Raw genomic sequence first — 27,982 nt, forward strand, 5'->3', positions numbered from 1 at the left:
GCCATTCATTTGGGTTTTTAGGGGAGGGAGTGGGTGGTGTTAACAAAGTGAGGGTATTGAAGATGGGGAGATTATGGCACACTTTTGGGGAGAGAGAAAGAAACAAAATAAATAATATAAATAAAATTGTCTGCTCTAATGTCTGTCCAGCATTCTCATTCGAATCGATGATTTGCGATGCCCAGAACGTCGTTTTCAAATCTCGTATACCACAAGTATTTGTCCATTGTCTAGTAATGTCCTTGTAATTTGCATTCAAGTACACAGTTGATGTCTACTAATGTCTTTGTCCTGCATGTGATTTATATAGTATAAGCTCCTTCATGAGCCTGAGATTGATGTAAAAGAAAGGCAATTTGAGATGGAGGAGGCCTTGTGTGATAGCAGTTTTCACCTCATGGAGCTCAGCACTTCCTTTAGCATCCATAAGTTCATATAATACTGTCGCGCGGACCCTTCCGGTTAATATCCGGGGCCGCGGATGGACCAGAACGGATTTACTTGAGGCGACGACCAAACATGGATTCAGCGATAAAACGCGGGAGGAAGAAGGGAAGTGGAAGCTGTGGCAAAAGCGCTTACCTTCAGCGAACCGACGGCAGCTGCAGGGAAATTAATGTACTCGACACCAAATTAGAATGTACAAAAATAAGCACGTTTATTCCGGAACCCAAGACAATGAAACGCGACGGTAATCAAATAAAGAGCCTAAGTTGGGATCCCACACACCTCACTTCAGAAACGAGACACAGGAATGAATTAATAAAAGAACACGTCGTGTAATTGTGAATGTGGTGCGTCTTAACTGTCCGTCGTCTTGTCCCCACTTGGCTCCAAACTCTGGCGTGGAGGAACCCTCCAACCACCTCGCACGCTTCGCTAGGCCCGAGCCAACGCCCTCTCCGTTCGCACACGAGGTCCCACCCGTTCACAGCACCGAGGCCCGCTCCTGCACAAACACCGAGCACCGCTCCAAGCACCACGCAGATGGCGAGCCAACGACCACCAGGACCTCTCAAGACCAAGAAGAAGCGCAAGAGCTTCAAAAACGTCGAGACAGCCAGAGAGCACAAGGGCTAGAGCTCCTGAAATGTCGTGCAACGCACTTTTATCACCTGGGCGGTGACGTCAGCCTTGGCGCGCCAACAACCAGCGCCTTCCATCGAACCTTACAGCTCCTTCCCTCCAATCACACGTTCCCGGTGGCGTGGTCACGCGATGTTGCTCGGCCTAGCTGGTGATGTAGCTGATGGCGGCCACCCGGCGGTGCCCCGATCTGACTTTCTGCCTGTCTTTTTCCAAAGTCGTTGTCAGAGAAGGGGATTTAAATACTGTGTGCACTACAGGGCCTATCCAAGTGTTTATATGTGTGCGTTGCCATAAGGGACAAAGGTCTGATTACCAGGTGCGACACGCAAGGGCTGTTATCTTTGATCCCTACACTATCTAACACCTGAACATCCTGGTATGTTCACAAGTATACTCTTACCCGACAAACCGGACTAAACACACAGAACTTATTACAAGGCACACACAGAACTTATTACAAGGCAGATTCCTTATCGCGACAGACGAAGCATGTTACCTTTTCAGATCTACCTGACTCTAGATATTCCTCTACCCTCCTGACATAACAATACCTTATCCTTCCTTCACACCCACGCACTTACTGTAAAACAGTGAAACGACACGCTACGAACCACTGTCATATTGCTAAGCTTGTGTGCAAGCAATGAATCCAAGCGACGGACAAACTTGTGTCCTAAATATCACTCGTCACAAAAGAACATTTAATCGCAGCCTCTTGAGCCGCAATTATTAATTAATTATCATTATTTTTCGTCGATTTTCAGTTAATTATTGATTATTTCCCCACTGTTCGTTGTCCTCGTGCTGTAGCATTAATAAAAAACAGAGACAGGACGCCAGACTTCCACGGACACGTTTAATCGCACCGCAGAGTTCAGTCGGTCGGTCATCGTAGATGGATTGAGTGAGTGGGAGGAAATCTGAATGATTGACAATGTGGCATGCATTGAGGTTAGCAAAGGTAGGGCGGTTTGCTGTTGCATATCGCCACCACCTGGTTAAACTGCAGCTTCACCGCAGCATCGGGAGATGGGCTATTGTATAAATTGTCCGATTAAAAAAAAAAGAAAAAAAAAATTAATGCTAAGATGTACGGAACACAAATGAGTAACAGTCGACAAACAATTACTCCATACTCCAAATCGTTTTTGCTGTCAGAAATGTAAAATATGTTACATAAAATACAGTGAATAAAGAAATCTTCACTAACCGGTTAAAAACAAAACCGGAGCTCGAGGATCGTGCATCGGTTCATAAAACCCTGTCACGGCATTCTGACACGTCTGTAAAAGCTACAGTTCAAACCGTAAATCCCAAACCGCTTTTCGGCCGATGGGGAGTGAATTAAAAAACAAAAATGTACAAGTTTATGACAAACTCTCTCGGGCACACGGACTTAACAGTGCGACGCAGAACGGTCCTCTTCTGACCACGTGCTTTCCACCAATTGAAAGAGCTCCATGGTAGCCCTTGCGTCCTCGACAGAACAATGGCCCTTGTTCCCAACCTGTGGGCAGATAAGTCGGGAGTTTGGGGGAGGGTAGTGGTGGAGAATGGTGGTGGTTAGAGGCATGATGAGACCGACTCGAGTCCACAATAAATGCTTAAACCAATCTTGGCTCCTCAGTCACAGCTGATTGGCCGAGTATCAGTTGCTGAACAAAACAAAAGCCACGACAATTCGCACAATCTGATACTTGTTATAATATCATGTAAACTAGAACGGCACTCAGTAGAGAGCACACCTCCACCTGGTTGGCCATATCACTCAATGGTGAAGAATCACTTTTAAAATTCTACCAGCTGGATCCGGATCCGGATCTTCACCAACATTTAATCGATTCTTCCTTGTCAGACACACAACCTGTCCAACAAGTTTTGTCCAAATCCATCCATAACTTTTTGAGATATTCTGCTATGTATCGTTTTTGGCCCGATCTCCCAATGGTGAAGAATCACTTAAAAAAATTCTCGTAGCCGGATCCGAATCGGGATCTTCACCACAATCTAATCATTTCGTCCTTGTGACATACGCTGCATGTCTGCCAATTTCGTCCGAATCCGTCCACAATTTTTTGAGATATTTTGGTCATAAACGGACAAACAGGGGTGAAAACATAACCTCCATCCACCTTTGGTGGGGGAGGTAATTAAGACAGAGTTTGAGTGTTTGGGATTCGCCGCTTGTTTCCTGTGCTGGAAAAGCCGCCTCCGACGATCACGTTTCCAAACGCACTCTCACATTCCTTACGCCTTGACAACATAAAAGAAAAAACAACAGCTTCAAGAGCGCCCTCAATCCTGCTTCTCCAAAGTGTCAGACTCACTCCTTGGAATCTTGCAGCCAGATTTTCCAGACAATCCCAAAATCTGAATTGAACTCATGCCTTATACATCCCCCTTTTCTCACCAAGCCTGTCTGACTTCCTTTTCCTCACTCTCAAATAAAAAATTTTTTCTTCTATATATCCAATCACCTCTTTACATCCTAATGATTACATTCGCCTCCAAAGGTGGATGGGGGTTGTTTTCACCCCTGTCTGTCTGTTTGTGAACAAAATATCTCAAAACGTTGCGGACGGATTCTGACAAAATTTGGCAGACTTGAGTGACAGACTTGAGACTTGAGCGTATGTCACAAGGACAAAACGATTACATTTTGGTGAAGATCCGGATTCGGATCCGGCTGCTATAATTTTTTAAAAGTGATTCTTCACCATTGGGAAATGGGGCCAAAAACGATACATAGCAGGATATCTCAAAAAGTTGTGGACGGATGATTTTCATTAAATGTGATTTTGTATTGTGATTTTCTGGTCTACTCTGGGATACAAAACACAAGCTGTTCGCCTGGCGGAGGTATGCTCTCTACGGAGTGCCGTTCTAGTTTCACCTGCAGCCGTACCATTGAATAGCCGTTTAGGAATGTTGCTGTCCAACAAAGGCATCCGTACAATGTGGAATGTGGAACCTGACAAGGTGGAGAAGTTTCTGTCAAACCTCGACTGTGATTGTGAAACTGGACCAGATGGCATCAGCCCACGGGTCCTAAAATCCTGCTGTGCCACTCTTTCACACCTTCTCTCTGTTCTCTTCACCCTCACTTTTGCTCAAGGTCATCTGCCATCAGTTTGGAAATCAGCCAACATTACCGCTGTGCACAAAAAGGTGCAAAAATAGATCCTTGCAACTACAGACCAATCAGCCTGCTCCCAATTATCAGCAAAGTCATGGAATCCATCATTGCTTTGTCATTGATCATCAATTTCGATTCAGACCAGGTCATTCTACTCTGGACATGCTGCTTCTGCTGTCTCAACAATGGATGGAGGTCCTCAATGCCAAACAGGAAATCAGAGCTGTCTCCCTTGACATATCACGTGCCTTCGATACGGTCTGGCACCCCGCTCTGCTCACCAAACTCTCCTCCTATTGTTACGTGCTCCTCCCTGACCCCCTGGTCACGATGTACCTCCGAGCCCCGAGAGGAGCCACGGCAGAAAAATATGTTACTCTGTGTTAGAAATCAATAGTGAAACCACACCAATGATTATAAACAAACAAATATTGTATTGAAAATCACACCAGAATAACGGTACAACCAATAGCAATCAAAAGTACACTTCATACATCTTATGATGGTACCATCAGCTAAAGTCAGTTAACTCACTGCGTTCCAAGTGAGTGAAAAAGAACACTCCTCAATGTCTCTATCACTCAAAGGTGATCCCCTCCTGCGAGTAGTGATGAGGCGATGAGGCGAGTAATGAGGCGTAGGCAAAGCGTAGACAGTCACGTGGTCCAAACCAAAGGCAAACTGGCGGCGGAATGGGAAGTCCCAAAGGTCCCCTCCAGACGTACACATTCACAGTTCAATCAGCGAACCACAACGTAATCCTCAAACGCCACGTTTGCGCACACACATCCCCGACAGACGACAGGATGGTGAGAAAAGCTGACGCATAGCAAAAACCTTTTTCGATGAGCGAAGCGCGAGGGTCAAAATGGCCGACGGCTCTTACTCGAGGCGAAGCGACCAGGCGAGGATTCTTCAGAATCTCAACGCCTAAACCTGACTACGCAGGTTTCTCTATCCTCTAGCGATAACACCTATCGCAGGAAGTTCCTTTCAAGGAAACTCGAAGTTCCCTAGCGACTTTCGTTCGATAACGCTCGCTACGGAGCTGGAAGCCACGCGTCTTGTCCGACTTTTCTCGCCACGCCTTCCTCTTCCTCTTCTTCCTCCTCCTCGTCGTCGTCGTCATCCGGTTCCGGTTTAATTTAAAACATTAATTCTTTTTACCTTTTGAAAACAGTTCATAAACAATAAATCTTTTGAAGACAATAATAGTACATAGAATCAGAAATATTTCAAGTGGAGGAAAACCCCATCAACGGAAGTGACAAATCCGTAACACGATGGTATCCATGGAAATCTCCACGCATGGCTTGCGGACGTCCTCTCTGGTCGTAGTCAACATGTGGCCCTGAATGGATTTCTCTCATCTCCCCTTCCTGTTCAGGCTGGAGTTCCCCAATGCAGTGTTCTGGGCCCTGTGCTTTTTTTGGTCGTCATCAATGATCTCTCCGACTCTCTGTAAAATCCTCTCTATCTCTTTTCTGATGACTCCACTCTCTGCCGCACCATACCTCATCCCTCAGATCGGCAGTCTGTAGCCGCCTCACTCTCTGCAGACCTGGACAAAATCACAGACTGGTCAAACAACAATCCTCTCCAAGAAGTTCTGTCACTCAAGCTTTTGGGTCTCGCTATCTGCCATGATCTTTCCTGGGAAAAACCACATTTCCAAGCTGGCCTCCAAAGCCAGTCGCCGAATGGGCATCCTCCGTCGTGCGAAGTCCTTCCTTGGAACACCTGAGCTCCTCACCACATACAAGGCTTTCATCTGTAGCTCAATGGAATACTGCTCGCCCCTCTGGGCTGGTGCTCCTGCGTCACACCCAGCTCGGCTTCACGCTGTTGAAACCAAAGCTTTCAGAATCATTAGAATCTCCCGCGATGAAGCTAACTCTGAGGGCCTTTCACTTACTCACCGCAGGCAGGTAGGTGGTCTTTCTGTCTTCTACCGACTCCTCTCCGGCTATTCCCCCAGCTATGTCTGTGCTCTGTCCCCCAAATATTCCTACAGGTCGCACAAGATCTGCCAGCAACCCTCTTCTGGTGAAACTGCCAAAATCAAGACTCTCTGCTCACCTTCACTCTTTCATTCCTCTTTTTTCCCGCATCTGGAACAAACTCACTCACTCTCTTCAATCCCACTCCTCCCTGCAGGTCTTTGAAACAGTTGTTCACCACCATCTCTTATCTTCCCCGATCCAATACCTTGATCTTTTCTACCCCCGTTAATTCACCCAAGATCCACTTCTTTTTTTTTAAATGCCGACTTTTTTCCTGCAAGTCCTAGCAGTGTCGACGAGTTTTATACCTCTCCCCTCCCCCAAACCCCTTCCCATTCCCTCTCCCCCCCAAGCCCTCCCCCGATCCCCGATGCCGATGACAGATCTCCCGATGTCCCTGTCCTCTACTGTTGTACTTGTGTGCTTCCCCCTCTCTCCTTTTTGTGATTAATGTTAGCTCTTACGCGAGCCTCGACCTTGTATCCCCAAAAAAATAAAAATGGAAAAGCATCTCGTTTATGAAATAATATGGTGTGAAATTTATGACAATTGATATCGATTTGTAATTCTAAAAAGAAACTGAAGCGGGAGTTTGCTTTTCCTTGTTGATTCGAGTTATTTTGGATATACGTATATCATTATGAAGCTGGTCAAATACAAATCCATCATTAATTGTTATTAAATCATCAATCAATCTAAAGATGTTGTGGGTTTATTCTTGTACATGTTCTGGACACAGTCAGACTCGGAAATTTGCAAATAAAGGTGTCGGATCTGAACCCCCTGGGTAATGGGTATCATGTTGCCAAATGTAAAGTTACCGTTATTCAAGAGAAATCAAATACTTCCTTCAAGTTTACTATTCGGGGAAAAACAAAACATTACATGAAGATGGACTTTCCTTAACAGACCCGTGCGCTCTTTTTGATCAACTGTAATGTACATTTTACTCCCTCCGGTTAATGCTTTATCTATCGCTCAGTCCAATGCGGCTGCGAATTTGTTATGTAGAATTTTCGGGTCTAATGTGGAGAAATAAGTTGATAGACATTTAGATTTATCTCTGTTGCTGATGCTGTCGATGGTTTAAAAAAATATATTGTTTAGCAATTAGTTTTCTCTTCCAATCACTCATTCCTTTGGGCTGACAGGATGGCCGAGAGGTATGCACATTCACCTACAAGCTGTCGAGCTTGGGTTTGAATCCTGACCTAGCTATAAACTGTCATCTCAGTGTTTCACAGGCAGCATAATTACCTCCGCCACCTAAGGTGGAAGGAGGTTATGTTTTCACCCCTGTCTGTCTGTTTGTAAAGAAGATATCTCAAAAAGTTGTGGACGGATTCGGACAAACTTTGGCAGAGATGTAGCGTATGTGACGAGGACGAAATGATTAGATTTTGGTGAAGTTTCGGATCCGGGTCCAGCTAGTAGAATTTTTAAAGTGATTTTTCACCATTGGGAGATAGGGCCAAAAACGAGACATAGCAGGATATCTGAAAAGGTTAAGGACGGATTTGGACGAAACTTGGTGTATAGATTGGGTGTTTGACAAGATCGAATCGATTCAATTTTGAGATCTGAATATGGATTCGGATACGTCAGGAAGGGGATCCGGCCATAAAAAAGAAAGAAAAAAGCATTGCCTCAAACAGGGAACCATGATTGTCATGGGGCAATCTCACTCATTTCTGCAGATATGGACCCCATATACCACTCATTTTGTTCGTGAGGACATGGCCCACTTTTATGAATAAATAATACGAAGTTTAGACTCGCGTCTTGCATGAGTCACTCAAACATGAAAGACGTGACCTTCGTGAAGGTCATTTTTCCCATTTTCAGAAAATGAAATCCATACAGTTTCAAAATTACAAGCTATCGATCAAATTTGGTGTCACAAGTGGATGCTGGTTCCACTACAGTAGCTCAATACCAAATATTGTATGATTTGAATGATGTATATGGTCAGGAGAGCATACATTGTAACGTTGAACCTCTCCGAACCCAGCACCACTGTAATTAACACATATATGGGCCCGATTGGGCCACCAGACTCGGTGGTGTGAAAGGTAAGAACCTCCGTTCCAAGTGTGGGAGGTCGGCTGTTCGATCGTCGTCCGAGTCTTACCACAGTCGACATGTATGCTCCATTGGGGTATAAAACCTGACTTGTGGGGTATATATATAAATACTGGTACCGATGACGAACACAAAGTCTACCAGACAATAGAAAAGACGAACTTGATGCTGCACTGTTGCCACTCGTCACCACTCGGTTAACCCATTTTCCCTTCCCTCGTCCGACGTCAAATGGTTACACCTTATTTTGAGTCAGCCCGCAGATTTTGTCAAACATACCTGCCATATGAACTGTGAACGATTCAGTCTATCAATGATGTGGAACAAAAAAAACAAAAAACAAAAAAAAAACAAACAAAAAAAACTTACCTGGATATTTCTGTTAAGAATGAGTTTGGTGAGGCGTTTCAGCGAGACGGGCATCGGGGAGGAGATGCCGGCACGCTTGCGCAGTGCCACGCATGATGCGATGTCTCTCGTCTGTGGTTTGGGGAGGGTGAAGCCGATGGCCCGAAAATCATTGAGAAGAGAGTGACCGACTACAATCTTTCCACGAAGGGCCGCTGCGATCTGCGAAGAATTTCGCAGAGGAATTAGAGAAAATGCAAATAGCTTATTAAATCTTCATTTGCTAAGTCCAATCATTTCTGCAACTATTTCGTAGATACACAATCACCTGTTCTGAAGTAAACTTGAGAGTTCCTAGAACACCTTACGCAGTATCGTCTTGAGAAAAAGGACATGGGACGGGTCTTTTCAACTCTTGCTTTGCATTTCCGAGCACCATCTGTATTGGTTTTGTTTGTGAACTTTGAATACTAGGCCTGATTGTAATCATAATGATATGAAGGCGACCGGTCAAACGGAGCAGTCTAGAGCAGAACCTTCTGCTAACTCTTCTTGGAGAAACATACGTTTTTGAATGATCTGAAAAAAAGATGCATTTAAACAAATAGATCTTTTGGACGAAGTGAGCTCTGTTATTGCATCACCAGCTGCCACCATTTTGTCTGAATCTCGCTGTCAGTCCACCCTCAGAGCACGCGACAAATTTCATTGGTCGACAGGGCATGAAATTTTGGTCCAAGTACTGCTACGCTGAAGGGTTTTGGAAGTGCAAACAAGGCGATTAGTGTTCTAGTGTTCAAATATATAATTAAATTGAAATGAGTTTGAAAAGCTGTTGAAAAAAAAAAAAAATCTGCATCGTCAAAAGAAACCAGGACTTCACTAGGCTGCCAGAGATGGGGCAAACCTCACCGCAGGTCTCATCGGACGATCCACTGCCTTGCTATAACCGAATGCTGACAGGTGAGGGAACCCAGGCCATAACGAGCATGATCCTCCACAGATGGTCCACAGTTGGCGACATTTCCTGCACGAGGTTAGATCAGGTACACAGAATAGTTCAGCTCACTTATACCACACAATAGCATGTAACTGGGTGTCTAAAAATGGCCATTCAAGCTTCTTGCCCACAGAGAGGGTTCGGATCGACATTGTAGCCTTCAGACTTGAGGAAATGTCATTAAATTCCCGAATTTTGCTGTATTAATCACCAAAGTGTGTTTTGTGGTCAAGAAATGGTGGATATTGCCTTAATATTTCCTTCAAACATGTTTGCACAAAAAACAATGGCATCTTTGGAGTCACCATTTTCTATCAAGCAAACCGAATGAAACTAGTCCATCTTAACTTACCACCAAGTTATGTAATATTAGCCAAAGGAAAGCAAGCCTTACATCTTTCTGTGCCGCTTTGTAAGGAATGGCATGGCGCAGGTGTCTCGCTGTGATTCCACTCCAAGGTGTGCGGTAGTCCGTTATGGGTGCCTCAGGTTGAACGTACTGGTCGTATATTACATCTCCGTTGGATGCGACGATACTACAGCGTGCCAGGGCACCGTGACAACCTTTAGGCCCCGTACCGACCATTTCGCAATCCAGAGACACGTACTTGCCCGGCTCGACTTGCATTTCCAGGCCATTTTCCGTTTCTCCCTTTACTCCACCATAGTTTTCAACTTCCGTAACAAATCCCCCGGCGTCGTACTTTAAAAGTCCCGAAGGCTCCGGCCTGACAACCAGAGATGTTCTGTTCGTTGATGAACAATTGTTTATCTTGCCAACCTCAGAACTCCCGACTTGATGAACGGTATGTGCCATAGTGGCTGAGTGAATGGTGTCGGACGGGCCCATTGGCATATCTGCCTGAAAAGGCAATCGTTTCCGCCTTCGTCTCGGAAGCTTCTTTGCAGCCCTCCCGGCCTCCATGGAGCAGATGGGTAAGAGTCGAATGTATACACCTTGTATTGTCAGCTGCAAAATACATCAGTAATAAGTGTACATATAAATATATATTACACACAGGCAAATAATAGCACTCACAATGCATTATTACAAATAAACTATGATGGCACTCTGTAGAGCACATACCTCGACCAGGCTGAACAGTTTACATTTTGTATCCCACTGATAGGTCAGATATGGATCCAGGCCTTAATCAGAATCAAATCGGCTTATTCGTGTCACCTACCCAACTCATCCACCAAGTTTTGTCATAATCTGTCCACCACTTTGAAATATCATGCTATATATCGCTTTCGGCTCCCTTTCGGCTCTCTCTTTCTTTCTTTGTTTTTGTTTTTGTTTTTCTTCTCTTTCTCTTTCTCTTTCTCTTTCTCTTTCTCTCTCTCTCTCTCTCTCTCTCTCTCTCTCTCTCTCTCTCGAAAATTTTTAAAAAATTATCATATCCGGATCCTCACCAAAATCTAATCAATTTGTCCTTGTCACATACCCAACCTGTCCACCAAGTTTCATCCCAATCCATCTATAACCTTTTGAGATAACCTGCTCACATCACAGACCTCCCAAACCAGATAAAGGTATAACTTGCGCCTTCCTCCCAAACCAGATAAAGGTAAAATTTGCCCCCTCCCAAACCAGATAAAGGTACATCTTGCCCCCTCCTCCCAAACCAGATAAAGGTATATCTTGCCCCCTCCTCCCAAACCAGATAAAGGTGTATCTTGCACCCCCTCCAAAACCAGATAAAGGTACAACTTGCCCCCTCCTCCCAAACCAGATAAAGGTACAACTTGAACCCTCCTCCCAAACCAGATAAAGGTACATCTTGCACCCCCTCCCAAACCAGATAAAGGTATAACTTGCCCCTTCCTCCCAAACCAGATAAAGGTAAAATGTGCCCCCTCCCAAACCAGATAAAGGTACATCTTGCCCCCTCCTCCCAAACCAGATAAAGGTATATATTGCCCCCTCCTTCCAAACCAGATAAAGGTGTATCTTGCACCCCCTCCCAAACCAGATAAAGGTAATCTTGCCCCTTCCTCCCAAACCAGATAAAGGTATATCTTGCACCCCCTCCCAAACCAGATAAAGGTATATCTTGCCCCCCCCTCCCAAACCAGATAAAGGTGTATCTTGCACCCCCTCCCAAACCAGATAAAGGTATAACTTTCCCCCTCCTCCCAAACCAGATAAAGGTGTATCTTGCACCCCCTCCCAAACCAGATAAAGGTATATCTTGCCCCTTCCTCCCAAACCAGATAAAGGTATATCTTGCATCCCCTCCCAAACCAGATAAAGGTATATCTTGCCCCTTCCTCCCAAACCAGATAAAGGTATATCTTGCACCCTCATCCCAAAACAGATAAAGGTGTATCTTGCACCCCCTCCCAAACCAGATAAAGGTATATCTTGCCCCTTCCTCCCAAACCAGATAAAGGTACATCTTGCACCCTCATCCCAAACCAGATAAAGGTATATCTTGCACCCCCTCCCAAATCAGATAAAGGCGTATTCTGAGATATTAAACCCCCTTGTAGTGCACGCACGTGCGTGCGTGCACGCGCGCACACACACACACACACACACACACACACACACACACACACACACACACACACACACACACACACACACACACACACACACACACACACACACACACACACACACACACACACACACACACACACACACACACACACACACACACACACACACCTCGTTTTTTTATTTTTGTTTCTCACAATTCTATCTTATGATTTTCAATTCTTATCTCTCTTATTCAAGTCTTATTTGAAGATACATTTAATTAATTGTACAGTATTGGTTGTTCCTAAATTTCAATACAATTTAAAGGATTGCTATAAAATGTAAATTATGTTAGTTTTACAACATCCCATATTCAACTTTATTTAAATTGCAAACCTCAAAACCTAAAGTGAGACCCTCAACCTATAAGCAATTGACTCGTTTCCCCACTGCATGGATCATCAGCTGGGCACCGTTCTTCCTCGAGGTTTCGATCCTTTCAGCCCAGGACCTCTCCAAACGGCGGATCCACAACCTCGATCATGGATCCACATCAGTAGATGGTGCATCAGTAGATCCACAACCGCAGTTGCGTCCAGGCAGTCAGTCAACCCATCAATGTAACATCACAAATCAAGCTTTACTCGCAAGATGATTGAATGCATTATCATATATTTACAACTTTCTTTACACACTCCATAATATGATAATATCATTAAATCATGCACATCTTACCTTAAATAAACCCATGCCCACCAACCAGCACGCCCACACCACCTACCTCTCGATCAAACTGGATTTCGAATGTTCTGTCACCGATAACGGCTTTTTAAAAAATGGTGCCGTCTCCTAGCAACATTGTCGTATATTTATTACTGTATTTTAAATGTACTGTATTGAACAATGTACTGTATTTATATATACTAGGGCATGCCCGTACTATATATATATCTAAAATTATATCCCCCCCCCTCTATTTACATGAAATGGTTTGGTCCAAAGCGAACGGCTTGCGAGTACGGTGACAATCCCCCCCCCTCTATTTACATGAAATGGTTTGGTCCAAAGCGAACGGCTTGCGAGTACGGTGACAATCCCCCCCCTCTATTTATATGAAATGGTTTGGTTCAAAGCGAACGGCTTGCGGAGTTTGGTAAAGAAATCGCCATAGCGTGCACAAAGGCGCAGGAAAGCGAAAGAATGGCAAATTAGTTTTAATTAGTTTTAAAACATAGTTTAACGCCAACATAGTTTGCCAACGTGAAATAAATGAATACGCTCTCAAATGTGCCGTCCGAGGCAGAGTCTGTTCGGCACGTTCGGCACACGTGATAGCTCGCTGCTCTCTGATTGGTTGAATCGTTTTTTGGACATAGCTCGGTAACTACTTGTCCGATTAATATGAAACCTTGAAAAGGCACATCCTCGGGTCCCCAGCAATATACCTGGCAAGTTTAAAGTATATCGGACCCGTGGTTGTCGAGAAACAGCGGTCACAGACAAACAAACAAACACACACACAGACACACAGACACACAGACACACACACACACACACACACACACAGAGATTGCTGGAATTATAGATAGATATGTCGTTAATAATATTTTTACTGTTCATATTGTATTTTACTATTTATATTTGGTGTCGTTTTGTGATCTTAAACAAAACTTGTTTTAATCTGCCAACTGTAGCTCCATGTGCTAGTAAACGTTTAACTAGTTGTTTAAATCTATTGATAAGTTCAGTGCTGTATTAGTAAACGTCTAACTAGTCATTTTAATCTATTGATAACTTCAGTGCTGTGTTTGTAAACGTCTGACTAGTTGTTTTAATCTATTGATAAGTTCAGTGCTGCATTAGTAAACATCTGACTAGTTGTTTTAATCTATAGATAAGTTCAGTGCTGTATTAGTAAACGTCTGACTACTCGTTTTAATCTATTGATAAGTTCAGTGCTGTATTAGTAAACGTCTGACTACTCGTTTTAATCTATTGATAATTTCAGTGCTGTATTATTAAACGTCTGACTACTCGTTTTAATCTATTGATAATTTCAGTGCTGCATTAGTAAACATCTGACTACTTGTTTTAATCTATAGATAATTTCAGTGCTGTATTATTAAACATCTGACTACTCGTTTTAATCTATTGATAAGTTCAGTGCTGTATTAGTAAACGTCTGACTACTCGTTTTAATCTATTGATAAGTTCAGTGCTGTATTAGTAAACGTCTGACTATTCGTTTTAATCTATTGATAAGTTCAGTGCTGTATTAGTAAACATCTGACTACTCGTTTTAATCTATTGATAAGTTCAGTGCTGTATTATTAAACATCTGACTACTCGTTTTAATCTATTGATAAGTTCAGTGCTGTATTATTAAACATCTGACTACTCGTTTTAATCTATTGATAAGTTCAGTGCTGTATTAGTAAACGTCTGACTACTCGTTTTAATCTATTGATAAGTTCAGTGCTGTATTAGTAAACGTCTGACTACTCGTTTTAATCTATTGATAAGTTCAGTGCTGTATTAGTAAACATCTGACTACTCGTTTTAATCTATTGATAAGTTCAGTGCTGTATTATTAAACATCTGACTACTCGTTTTAATCTATAGATAAGTTCAGTGCTGTATTAGTAAACGTCTGACTACTCGTTTTAATCTATTGATAAGTTCAGTGCTGTATTAGTAAACGTCTGACTACTCGTTTTAATCTATTGATAAGTTCAGTGCTGTATTAGTAAACATCTGACTACTCGTTTTAATCTATTGATAAGTTCAGTGCTGTATTATTAAACATCTGACTACTCGTTTTAATCTATTGATAAGTTCAGTGCTGTATTAGTAAACGTCTGACTACTCGTTTTAATCTATTGATAAGTTCAGTGCTGTATTAGTAAACATCTGACTACTCGTTTTAATCTATTGATAAGTTCAGTGCTGTATTATTAAACATCTGACTACTCGTTTTAATCTATAGATAAGTTCAGTGCTGTATTATTAAACATCTGACTACTCGTTTTAATCTATAGATAAGTTCAGTGCTGTGTTAGTAAACGTCTGACTACTCGTTTTAATCTATTGATAAGTTCAGTGCTGTATTATTAAACATCTGACTACTCGTTTTAATCTATAGATAAGTTCAGTGCTGTGTTAGTAAATGTCTGACTACTCGTTTTAATCTATTGATAAGTTCAGTGCTGTATTAGTAAACATCTGACTACTCGTTTTAATCTATTGATAAGTTCAGTGCTGTATTAGCAAACATCTAACAAGTTGTTTTAATCTATTGATAAGTTCAGTGCTGTATTAGTAAACGTCTGACTACTCGTTTTAATCTATTGATAAGTTCAGTGCTGTATTAGTAAACGTCTGACTACTCGTTTTAATCTATAGATAAGTTCAGTGCTGTATTAGTAAACGTCTGACTACTCGTTTTAATCTATTGATAATTTCAGTGCTGTATTATTAAACGTCTGACTACTCGTTTTAATCTATTGATAATTTCAGTGCTGTATTATTAAACGTCTGACTACTCGTTTTAATCTATAGATAAGTTCAGTGCTGTATTAGTAAACGTCTGACTACTCGTTTTAATCTATTGATAATTTCAGTGCTGTATTAGTAAACGTCTGACTACTCGTTTTAATCTATTGATAATTTCAGTGCTGTATTATTAAACGTCTGACTACTCGTTTTAATCTATAGATAAGTTCAGTGCTGTATTATTAAACATCTGACTACTCGTTTTAATCTATAGATAAGTTCAGTGCTGTATTAGTAAACGTCTGACTACTCGTTTTAATCTATTGATAATTTCAGTGCTGTATTAGTAAACGTCTGACTACTCGTTTTAATCTATTGATAAGTTCAGTGCTGTATTATTAAACATCTGACTACTCGTTTTAATCTATTGATAATTTCAGTGCTGTATTAGTAAACGTCTGACTACTCGTTTTAATCTATTGATAATTTCAGTGCTGTATTATTAAACGTCTGACTACTCGTTTTAATCTATTGATAATTTCAGTGCTGTATTATTAAACATCTGACTACTTGTTTTAATCTATAGATAAGTTCAGTGCTGTATTATTAAACATCTGACTACTTGTTTTAATCTATTGATAATTTCAGTGCTGTATTATTAAACGTCTGACTACTCGTTTTAATCTATTGATAATTTCAGTGCTGTATTAGTAAACGTCTGACTACTCGTTTTAATCTATTGATAAGTTCAGTGCTGTATTATTAAACGTCTGACTACTCGTTTTAATCTATTGATACTTTCAGTGCTGTATTAGTAAACGTCTGACTACTCGTTTTAATCTATTGATAATTTCAGTGCTGTATTAGTAAACGTCTGACTACTCGTTTTAATCTATTGATAAGTTCAGTGCTGTATTAGTAAACATCTGACTACTCGTTTTAATCTATTGATAAGTTCAGTGCTGTATTATTAAACGTCTGACTACTCGTTTTAATCTATTGATAATTTCAGTGCTGTATTAGTAAACGTCTGACTACTCGTTTTAATCTATTGATAAGTTCAGTGCTGTATTATTAAACATCTGACTACTCGTTTTAATCTATTGATAAGTTCAGTGCTGTATTAGTAAACGTCTGACTACTCGTTTTAATCTATTGATAAGTTCAGTGCTGTATTATTAAACATCTGACTACTCGTTTTAATCTATTGATAATTTCAGTGCTGTATTAGTAAACGTCTGACTACTCGTTTTAATCTATTGATAATTTCAGTGCTGTATTATTAAACGTCTGACTACTCGTTTTAATCTATTGATAATTTCAGTGCTGTATTATTAAACATCTGACTACTTGTTTTAATCTATAGATAAGTTCAGTGCTGTATTAGTAAACGTCTGACTACTTGTTTTAATCTATAGATAAGTTCAGTGCTGCATTAGTAAACATCTGACTACTTGTTTTAATCTATAGATAAGTTCAGTGCTGTATTAGTAAACATCTGACTACTCGTTTTAATCTATTGATAATTTCAGTGCTGTATTATTAAACATCTGACGACTCGTTTTAATCTATTGATAAGTTCAGTGCTGTATTAGTAAACGTCTGACTACTCGTTTTAATCTATTGATAAGTTCAGTGCTGTATTAGTAAACGTCTGACTACTCGTTTTAATCTATTGATAAGTTCAGTGCTGTATTATTAAACATCTGACTACTCGTTTTAATCTATTGATAAGTTCAGTGCTGTATTATTAAACATCTGACTACTCGTTTTAATCTATTGATAAGTTCAGTGCTGTATTATTAAACATCTGACTACTCGTTTTAATCTATTGATAAGTTCAGTGCTGTATTAGTAAACGTCTGACTACTCGTTTTAATCTATTGATAAGTTCAGTGCTGTATTAGTAAACATCTGACTACTCGTTTTAATCTATTGATAAGTTCAGTGCTGTATTATTAAACATCTGACTACTCGTTTTAATCTATAGATAAGTTCAGTGCTGTATTATTAAACATCTGACTACTCGTTTTAATCTATAGATAAGTTCAGTGCTGTGTTAGTAAACGTCTGACTACTCGTTTTAATCTATTGATAAGTTCAGTGCTGTATTATTAAACATCTGACTACTCGTTTTAATCTATTGATAAGTTCAGTGCTGTATTAGTAAACGTCTGACTACTCGTTTTAATCTATTGATAAGTTCAGTGCTGTATTAGTAAACGTCTGACTACTCGTTTTAATCTATTGATAAGTTCAGTGCTGTATTATTAAACATCTGACTACTCGTTTTAATCTATTGATAAGTTCAGTGCTGTATTATTAAACATCTGACTACTCGTTTTAATCTATTGATAAGTTCAGTGCTGTATTATTAAACATCTGACTACTCGTTTTAATCTATTGATAAGTTCAGTGCTGTATTAGTAAACGTCTGACTACTCGTTTTAATCTATTGATAAGTTCAGTGCTGTATTAGTAAACATCTGACTACTCGTTTTAATCTATTGATAAGTTCAGTGCTGTATTATTAAACATCTGACTACTCGTTTTAATCTATAGATAAGTTCAGTGCTGTATTATTAAACATCTGACTACTCGTTTTAATCTATAGATAAGTTCAGTGCTGTGTTAGTAAACGTCTGACTACTCGTTTTAATCTATTGATAAGTTCAGTGCTGTATTATTAAACATCTGACTACTCGTTTTAATCTATAGATAAGTTCAGTGCTGTGTTAGTAAATGTCTGACTACTCGTTTTAATCTATTGATAAGTTCAGTGCTGTATTAGTAAACATCTGACTACTCGTTTTAATCTATTGATAAGTTCAGTGCTGTATTAGCAAACATCTAACAAGTTGTTTTAATCTATTGATAAGTTCAGTGCTGTATTAGTAAACGTCTGACTACTCGTTTTAATCTATTGATAAGTTCAGTGCTGTATTAGTAAACGTCTGACTACTCGTTTTAATCTATAGATAAGTTCAGTGCTGTATTAGTAAACGTCTGACTACTCGTTTTAATCTATTGATAAGTTCAGTGCTGTATTAGTAAACGTCTGACTACTCGTTTTAATCTATTGATAATTTCAGTGCTGTATTATTAAACGTCTGACTACTCGTTTTAATCTATTGATAATTTCAGTGCTGTATTATTAAACGTCTGACTACTCGTTTTAATCTATAGATAAGTTCAGTGCTGTATTAGTAAACGTCTGACTACTCGTTTTAATCTATTGATAATTTCAGTGCTGTATTAGTAAACGTCTGACTACTCGTTTTAATCTATTGATAATTTCAGTGCTGTATTATTAAACGTCTGACTACTCGTTTTAATCTATAGATAAGTTCAGTGCTGTATTATTAAACATCTGACTACTCGTTTTAATCTATAGATAAGTTCAGTGCTGTATTAGTAAACGTCTGACTACTCGTTTTAATCTATTGATAATTTCAGTGCTGTATTAGTAAACGTCTGACTACTCGTTTTAATCTATTGATAAGTTCAGTGCTGTATTATTAAACATCTGACTACTCGTTTTAATCTATTGATAATTTCAGTGCTGTATTAGTAAACGTCTGACTACTCGTTTTAATCTATTGATAATTTCAGTGCTGTATTATTAAACGTCTGACTACTCGTTTTAATCTATTGATAATTTCAGTGCTGTATTATTAAACATCTGACTACTTGTTTTAATCTATAGATAAGTTCAGTGCTGTATTATTAAACATCTGACTACTTGTTTTAATCTATTGATAATTTCAGTGCTGTATTATTAAACGTCTGACTACTCGTTTTAATCTATTGATAATTTCAGTGCTGTATTAGTAAACGTCTGACTACTCGTTTTAATCTATTGATAAGTTCAGTGCTGTATTATTAAACGTCTGACTACTCGTTTTAATCTATTGATACTTTCAGTGCTGTATTAGTAAACGTCTGACTACTCGTTTTAATCTATTGATAATTTCAGTGCTGTATTAGTAAACGTCTGACTACTCGTTTTAATCTATTGATAAGTTCAGTGCTGTATTAGTAAACATCTGACTACTCGTTTTAATCTATTGATAAGTTCAGTGCTGTATTATTAAACGTCTGACTACTCGTTTTAATCTATTGATAATTTCAGTGCTGTATTAGTAAACGTCTGACTACTCGTTTTAATCTATTGATAAGTTCAGTGCTGTATTATTAAACATCTGACTACTCGTTTTAATCTATTGATAAGTTCAGTGCTGTATTAGTAAACGTCTGACTACTCGTTTTAATCTATTGATAAGTTCAGTGCTGTATTATTAAACATCTGACTACTCGTTTTAATCTATTGATAATTTCAGTGCTGTATTAGTAAACGTCTGACTACTCGTTTTAATCTATTGATAATTTCAGTGCTGTATTATTAAACGTCTGACTACTCGTTTTAATCTATTGATAATTTCAGTGCTGTATTATTAAACATCTGACTACTTGTTTTAATCTATAGATAAGTTCAGTGCTGTATTAGTAAACGTCTGACTACTTGTTTTAATCTATAGATAAGTTCAGTGCTGCATTAGTAAACATCTGACTACTTGTTTTAATCTATAGATAAGTTCAGTGCTGTATTAGTAAACATCTGACTACTCGTTTTAATCTATTGATAATTTCAGTGCTGTATTATTAAACATCTGACGACTCGTTTTAATCTATTGATAAGTTCAGTGCTGTATTAGTAAACGTCTGACTACTCGTTTTAATCTATTGATAAGTTCAGTGCTGTATTAGTAAACGTCTGACTACTCGTTTTAATCTATTGATAAGTTCAGTGCTGTATTATTAAACATCTGACTACTCGTTTTAATCTATTGATAAGTTCAGTGCTGTATTATTAAACATCTGACTACTCGTTTTAATCTATTGGTAAGTTCAGTGCTGTATTATTAAACATCTGACTACTTGTTTTAATCTATTGATAATTTCAGTGCTGTATTAGTAAACGTCTGACTACTCGTTTTAATCTATTGATAAGTTCAGTGCTGTATTATTAAACATCTGACTACTTGTTTTAATCTATAGATAAGTTCAGTGCTGTATTATTAAACATCTGACTACTCGTTTTAATCTATAGATAAGTTCAGTGCTGTGTTAGTAAATGTCTGACTACTCGTTTTAATCTATTGATAAGTTCAGTGCTGTATTAGTAAACGTCTGACTACTCGTTTTAATCTATTGATAAGTTCAGTGCTGTATTAGCAAACATCTAACAAGTTGTTTTAATCTATTGATAAGTTCAGTGCTGTATTAGTAAACGTCTGACTACTCGTTTTAATCTATTGATACATTCAGTGCTGTATTAGTAAACGTCTGACTACTCGTTTTAATCTATAGATAAGTTCAGTGCTGTATTATTAAACGTCTGACTACTCGTTTTAATCTATTGATAAGTTCAGTGCTGTATTATTAAACATCTGACTACTCGTTTTAATCTATTGATAATTTCAGTGCTGTATTATTAAACGTCTGACTACTCGTTTTAATCTATTGATAAGTTCAGTGCTGTATTATTAAACGTCTGACTACTCGTTTTAATCTATAGATAAGTTCAGTGCTGTATTATTAAACATCTGACTACTCGTTTTAATCTATTGATAAGTTCAGTGCTGTATTAGTAAACGTCTGACTACTCGTTTTAATCTATTGATAAGTTCAGTGCTGTATTAGTAAACGTCTGACTACTCGTTTTAATCTATTGATAAGTTCAGTGCTGTATTAGTAAACGTCTGACTACTCGTTTTAATCTATTGATAATTTCAGTGCTGTATTATTAAACGTCTGACTACTCGTTTTAATCTATTGATAAGTTCAGTGCTGTATTATTAAACATCTGACTACTCGTTTTAATCTATTGATAAGTTCAGTGCTGTATTAGTAAACGTCTGACTACTCGTTTTAATCTATTGATAAGTTCAGTGCTGTATTAGCAAACATCTAACAAGTTGTTTTAATCTATTGATAAGTTCAGTGCTGTATTAGTAAACGTCTGACTACTCGTTTTAATCTATTGATAAGTTCAGTGCTGTATTAGTAAACGTCTGACTACTCGTTTTAATCTATTGATAAGTTCAGTGCTGTATTAGTAAACGTCTGACTACTCGTTTTAATCTATTGATAATTTCAGTGCTGTATTATTAAACGTCTGACTACTCGTTTTAATCTATTGATAAGTTCAGTGCTGTATTATTAAACATCTGACTACTCGTTTTAATCTATTGATAAGTTCAGTGCTGTATTAGTAAACGTCTGACTACTCGTTTTAATCTATTGATAAGTTCAGTGCTGTATTAGTAAACGTCTGACTACTCGTTTTAATCTATTGATAAGTTCAGTGCTGTATTAGTAAACGTCTGACTACTCGTTTTAATCTATTGATAAGTTCAGTGCTGTATTAGTAAACGTCTGACTACTCGTTTTAATCTATTGATAATTTCAGTGCTGTATTATTAAACATCTGACTACTCGTTTTAATCTATTGATAAGTTCAGTGCTGTATTATTAAACATCTGACTACTCGTTTTAATCTATTGATAAGTTCAGTGCTGTATTATTAAACATCTGACTACTCGTTTTAATCTATTGATAAGTTCAGTGCTGTATTATTAAACATCTGACTACTCGTTTTAATCTATTGATAAGTTCAGTGCTGTATTAGTAAACGTCTGACTACTCGTTTTAATCTATTGATAATTTCAGTGCTGTATTATTAAACATCTGACTACTCGTTTTAATCTATTGATAATTTCAGTGCTGTATTATTAAACGTCTGACTACTCGTTTTAATCTATTGATAATTTCAGTGCTGTATTATTAAACATCTGACTACTTGTTTTAATCTATAGATAAGTTCAGTGCTGTATTAGTAAACGTCTGACTACTTGTTTTAATCTGTAGATAAGTTCAGTGCTGCATTAGTAAACATCTGACTACTTGTTTTAATCTATAGATAAGTTCAGTGCTGTATTAGCAAACATCTAACAAGTTGTTTTAATCTATTGATAAGTTCAGTGCTGTATTATTAAACATCTAACAAGTTGTTTTAATCTATTGATAAGTTCAGTGCTGTGTTTGTAAACATCTGATTACTTGTTTGAATCTATTGATAAGTTCAGTGCTGTGTTAGTAAATGTCTGACTAGTTGTTTGAATGTATTGATACGTTCAGTGCTGTATTTGTAAATGTATGACTCGCTGTTTTAATCTATTGATAAGTTCACCCTGAGAGTGGTACAACAAGGAAATTACCTGAGAGTGGGGCAACAGGGAGACGCCCTGAGAGTGGGGTAACAGGGAGACGCCCTGAGAGTGGGGCAACAGGGAGACGCCCTGAGAGTGGGGCAACAGGGAGACGCCCTGAGAGTGGGGCAACAGGGAGACGTCCTGAGAGTGGGGCAACAGGGAGACGCCCTGAGTGGGGCAACAGGGAGACGCCCTGAGAGTGGGGAACAGGGAGATGCCCTGAGAGTGGGGCAACAGGGAGACCCCTTGAGTGGGGCAACAGGGAGATGCCCTGAGAGTGGGGCAATAAGGAGACGCCCTGAGGGTGGGTCAATGGGGAAATGCCCTGAGAGTGGGGCAACAGGGAGACGCCCTGAGAGTGGGGCAACAAGGAGACACCCTGAGAGTGGGGCAACAAGGAGACACCCTGAGAGTGGGGCAACAAGGAGATGCCCCGAGAATGGTACAACAAGGAAACGCCCTGAGAGTGGGTCAACGGGGAAATGCCCTGAGAGTGGGGCAACAGGGAGACGCCCTGAGAGTGGGGCAACAGGGAGACGCCCTGAGAGTGGGGCAACAGGGAGACGCCCTGAGAGTGGGGCAACAGGGAGACGCCCTGAGAGTGGGGCAACAGGGAGAAGCCCTGAGAGTGGGGCAACAGGGAGACACCCTGAGAGTGGGGCAACAGGGAGACGCCCTGAGAGTGGGGCAACAGGAAGACGCCCTGAGAGTGGGGCAACAGGGAAATGCCCTGAGAGTGGGGCAACAAGGAGACGCCCTGAGAGTGGGGCAACAGGGAGACGCCCTGAGAGTGGGGCAACAGGGAGACGCCCTGAGAGTGGGGCAACAGGGAGACGCCCTGAGAGTGGGGCAACAGGTAGATGCCCTGAGAGTGGAGCAACAGGGAGACGCCCTGAGAGTGTGGCAACAGGTAGATGCCCTGAGAGTGGGGCAACAGGGAGACGCCCTGAGTGTGGCAACAGGGAGACGCCCTGAGTGGGGCAACAGGGAGACGCCCTGAGTGGGGCAACAGGGAGACACCCGGAGAGTGGGGCAACAGGGAAATGCCCTGAGAGTGGGGCAACAAGGAGACGCCCTGAGAGTGGGGCAACAGGGAGACGCCCTGAGAGTGGGGCAACAGGGAGACGCCCTGAGAGTGGGGCAACAGGGAGACGCCCTGAGTGTGGCAACAGGGAGACGCCCTGAGTGGGGCAACAGGGAGACACCCTGAGTGTGGCAACAGGGAGACGCCCTGAGTGTGGCAACAGGGAGATGCCCTGAGTGGGGCAACAGGGAGATGCCCTGAGAGTGGGGCAACAGGGAAACGCCCTGACAGTGGGGCAACAGGGAGACACCCTGAGAGTAGGGCAACAGGGAAACGCCCTGACAGTGGGGCAACAGGGAGACTCCCTGAGAGTGGGGCAACAGGGAAACGCCCTGACAGTGGGGCAACAGGGAGACGCCCTGAGAGTGGCGCAACAGGGAGACGCCCTGAGAGTGGGGTAACAGGGAGACGCCCTGAGAGTGGGGCAACAGGGAGACGCCCTGAGAGTGGGGCAACAGGGAGACGCCCTGAGAGTGGGGCAACAGGGAGACGCCCTGAGTGGGGCAACAGGGAGATGCCCTGAGAGTGGGGCAACAGGGAGACTCCCTGAGAGTGGGGCAACAGGGAAACGCCCTGAGAGTGGGGCAACAGGGAAACGCCCCGACAGTGGGGCAACAGGGAGACTCCCTGAGAGTGGGGCAACAAGGAGACGCCCTGAGAGTGGGGCAACAGGGAGACGCCCTGAGAGTGGGGCAACAGGGAGACGCCCTGAGAGTGGGGGAGACGCCCTGAGAGTGGGGCAACAGGGAGACGCCCTGAGAGTGGGGCACAAGCAATGGGATAAACAAACAGAGGGAGGGGATGTACAACGTACAATACAAGTATAGGGGGGGAGTGCAAGTCGAAAATTTCACAGGGAAAAATGGCGGGATGACTTGAAGGTGGTGGTGGGCCGCCAAGGCGGAGTCCTGTTACTTCGAGGGAGGTTGAACAGACTGGAGAAGGAGGCTCCACAAGTGGTAGAGATACCCAAGGTGAGCAACGATCCTGGATTCTGGATGTATAACCAGGAGGCGGCATGACATGCAGGGAGGGACTCAAGGAAGACCGAGCTGAGGGAGCAAGACCCGAGCTGAGGGAGCAAGACCCGAGCTGAGGGAGCAAGACCCGAGCTGAAGGAGCAAAACCTGACCACAGGGAGCAAGACCCGAGCTGAAGGAGCAAGACCCGAGCTGAAGGAGCAAGACCCGAGCTGAAGGAGCAAGACCCGAGCTGAAGGAGCAAGACCCGAGCTGAAGGAGCAAGACCCGTGCTGAGGGAGCAAAACCCGAACACAGGGAGCAAGACCCGAGCTGAAGGAGCAAGACCTGAGCTGAGGAAGCAAGACCCGAGCTGAGGGAGCAAGACCCGAGCTGAGGGAGCATGACCCGAGCTGAGAGAGCAAGACCCGACCACAGGGAGCAAGACCCGACCACAGGGAGCAAGACCCGAGCTGAAGGAGCAAGACCCGAGCTGAAGGGGCAAAACCCGACCACAGGGAGCAAGACTCGAGCTGAAGGAGCAAGGCTTGACTGGATGAGGAAGCGACAGGCCTCCCGCTTCTGCTGGTTAGTGGGAGATCACAATGATTGACGTCAACACAAAGTTTGTGAAACACTCAGATTGTTCACTCCAGGAAGGAGAACGTACACAGGACTCTCCACAACTTTCATGGACCATTATTACAACCGGAACCTCCACATTCAATTTGCCCCAAGGCTTTGTGGGTAGTCAAGCGCTTGCTCTTTGGTCCTGGAGCAGAACGGGTTACCTCAGCAGCGTTTGGCTGGATTACCGCGATCAATAAATCACATACCTGTTTGAAAAGAGAATGAAACAAAACTCATTCGAGAAACGGTGTTAATCATCGGGTGTAACGGAACCGGGCGCACGGACAGTACGGGCCACGTGACCAAACGGACTGCAATCACGGAGTGCGCGAGGAAAATCAAACGAAAAAAAAACACAAAAAACTTCCCCTGGAAGTTTTTTGCAACAATCCTTGAGGTAAAGTTGTAATTTCTTGAAACGTTCCGGTTAATGTTTTTAAAAAAAATCTAAATTTCAAATACCTCCTCGTCAATTGTTTTTATTAACGTCAAACGTTTATGAACCGCGACAATTTCAAAAAAAGGCACTGATAAATAAATATATTATAACAACATTTTAATAATAATAATATATATTATGGGGTGATTAGTGAAGAAGTTTGTGTTTTCTTTGTGAAGCCTTCGATAGCTCAGTTGGTAGAGCGGAGGACTGTAGTGGAAACCCAAAGGCATCCTTAGGTCGCTGGTTCGAATCCGGCTCGAAGGATTTTTATTTTTCAAATTTGTTTGATTTTTATTTCTTAAATTCGTTATTTCGTTGTACCTCAGAACAGAGTATTGTAAAGGACACTTTCTCGTCGAATTACAATAGCCTTTTCATTCCGATCCCAGTGGCGTCTGTTTTGCCGTTCGACGGCGGCACCACCAGGGCGCGCTGGAGATTTAAAACGGGTTTTTCCCCCAAAATGGCGCAGATTTCGTCACAGGTCACGAGTTGTATTGGACTTTTGCCGCCTCGTCCATTTGTCGTGCTCATGGGTGTTGTCATATTACTGTCCGTCCGTTAGGATTTTTCTTAACGTATGAAGCTTACGTAGTACATATTGATCGTATACATACATGATCTTAAAGCGCGGCGTTACGCGCGCTGCTTGCGAGCAAGGAGGGAGCGGACAAGCGGTAACTTATAAGCGTCTTTATTTCAGGAGCTCACTGTAACACTAGCGCGCTCCGGGCTGCGTGCCCCGTGTATATCCTCAGGCCACGCCTACCCCTCGGGCGTGGCCGCCGCCCACTTGGTGCGCGGAATGGTGTCACCACGCCAGTGCAGTGGGCTTTCGTGTCCGCCACACGCGCCCCCCCAGAATTCCCGCGCACCTGGAGGGCCAGTTTGCGGGGCAAACGGATGACCCGGCCGAAGCGCCCCCTGGCGATCGGCAGCGTCCGGGGTGCAGGGATGCCAGGTGGGATGCCCCTGGCTGCCCCTGGGATGGGTGCAGGACCGGGGGGCGGCGGGGCTGGGCGGTGCCGGGGGTCCGCCCGCAGGGGGGCGGCCCCGACGCGGGGGTCGGGCCACTGGCGGTGGATGGTCCACGTCGAGGTGGGCCGGCTTGAGGCGGTCTACAGAAACGCGGTCAGGAGTACCGCCGATGTCCAGGGTGAAGTGCTTTGCCCCGGTCTCCAGCACGCGGAAAGGCCCGTCGTACGGGGGCTGCAGTGGTGTCCGGTGGGCATCGTGGCAGACGAAGACGTACTCCGCCGTGCGAAGCTCCGGGGCGACGTGCGTCTGTGGGTGCCCGTGGCATGCCGTTGGCACCGGGGCGAACCTCTGGGCGGTCTCTTGCAGAGCGGAGCGCTGCTGTGCCGCGGACCATGGTGCCGTGGAGTCGGGGAGGAACTCGCCCGGCACCCGCAGCGGTTGCCCGAAGACCAACTCCGCCGCGGATGCGCGCAGGTCCTCCTTGGGCGCCGTCCGGAGGCCCAGCAGGACCCAGGGGAGCCTGTCGATCCAGCCGCCGTCGCGGAGGGTGGCCCGGAACGCGGCCTTCAATGAGCGGTGAAATCGCTCACACAGGCCGTTAGCCTGGGGGTGGTAGGCCGTGGTTCGGCGCAGCCGGACCCCGAGCCCCTGCGCGACCGCCCCCCAGAGCTCCGAGGTGAACTGGGGGCCGCGGTCGGACGAGATGTCTGAGGGGGCGCCGAACCGGGCGACCCAGGTGGCGATGAAAGCCTGCGCGACGTCCGCCGCCGTCGTCGACTCCAAGGGCACGGCCTCCGGCCACCGGGTGGTGCGGTCCACCATGGTGAGGACGTGGGTGAAACCCCGCGAGGGGGGCAGAGGTCCCACCAGGTCCACGTGGACGTGGTCAAACCGGCGTTCCGGCACCGTGAACGGGGCCAACGGGGCCTGGGTGTGCCGGTGCACCTTGGCGCGCTGGCACGCGGGGCACGTCCTGG

The 27,982-nt window shown here is 42.7% G+C and overlaps 1 protein-coding gene and 1 non-coding gene across 2 annotated transcripts; one reads left to right on the forward strand and one right to left on the reverse strand.

The window, feature by feature from the left end:
- Positions 1-1,931: 1,931 nt before the first annotated feature.
- LOC137434423 (interferon-stimulated gene 20 kDa protein) lies at positions 1,932-25,984 on the reverse strand. The gene is made up of 4 exons (XM_068127401.2): positions 25,792-25,984; positions 10,053-10,628; positions 8,680-8,880; positions 1,932-2,596 (listed from the first exon to the last, which is right to left on the reverse strand). The coding sequence occupies exons 2-4, from the start codon at positions 10,581-10,583 to the stop codon at positions 2,486-2,488; spliced, it is 843 nt and encodes a 280-aa protein (XP_067983502.1). The 5' UTR covers positions 10,584-10,628; positions 25,792-25,984; the 3' UTR covers positions 1,932-2,485.
- Positions 25,985-26,203: 219 nt separating this feature from the next.
- TRNAY-GUA (transfer RNA tyrosine (anticodon GUA)) lies at positions 26,204-26,291 on the forward strand. Its single transcript is given in 2 exon segments — positions 26,204-26,240; positions 26,256-26,291. It is a non-coding gene; the product is annotated as a tRNA-Tyr (tRNA).
- Positions 26,292-27,982: the final 1,691 nt, after the last annotated feature.

Source organism: Myxine glutinosa, chromosome 10 (assembly GCF_964187855.1).
Source record: "Myxine glutinosa chromosome 10, kmMyxGlut1.1, whole genome shotgun sequence".
NCBI lineage: Eukaryota > Metazoa > Chordata > Myxini > Myxiniformes > Myxinidae > Myxine > Myxine glutinosa.

What these genes read in the sequence shown, in the direction of transcription:
- LOC137434423 (XM_068127401.2), bottom strand. Translation starts at nt 10,583, where the DNA reads ATGGAGGCCGGGAGGGCTGCAAAGAAGCTTCCGAGACGAAGGCGGAAA. An exon ending in ACAAAGCGGCACAGAAAGAT is followed by an intron (nt 8,881 to 10,052) that starts GTAAGGCTTGCT and finishes AATTCTTCGCAG; the next exon opens with ATCGCAGCGGCCCTTCGTGG. An exon ending in TTCTTAACAGAAATATCCAG is followed by an intron (nt 2,597 to 8,679) that starts GTAAGTTTTTTT and finishes ATCTGCCCACAG; the next exon opens with GTTGGGAACAAGGGCCATTG.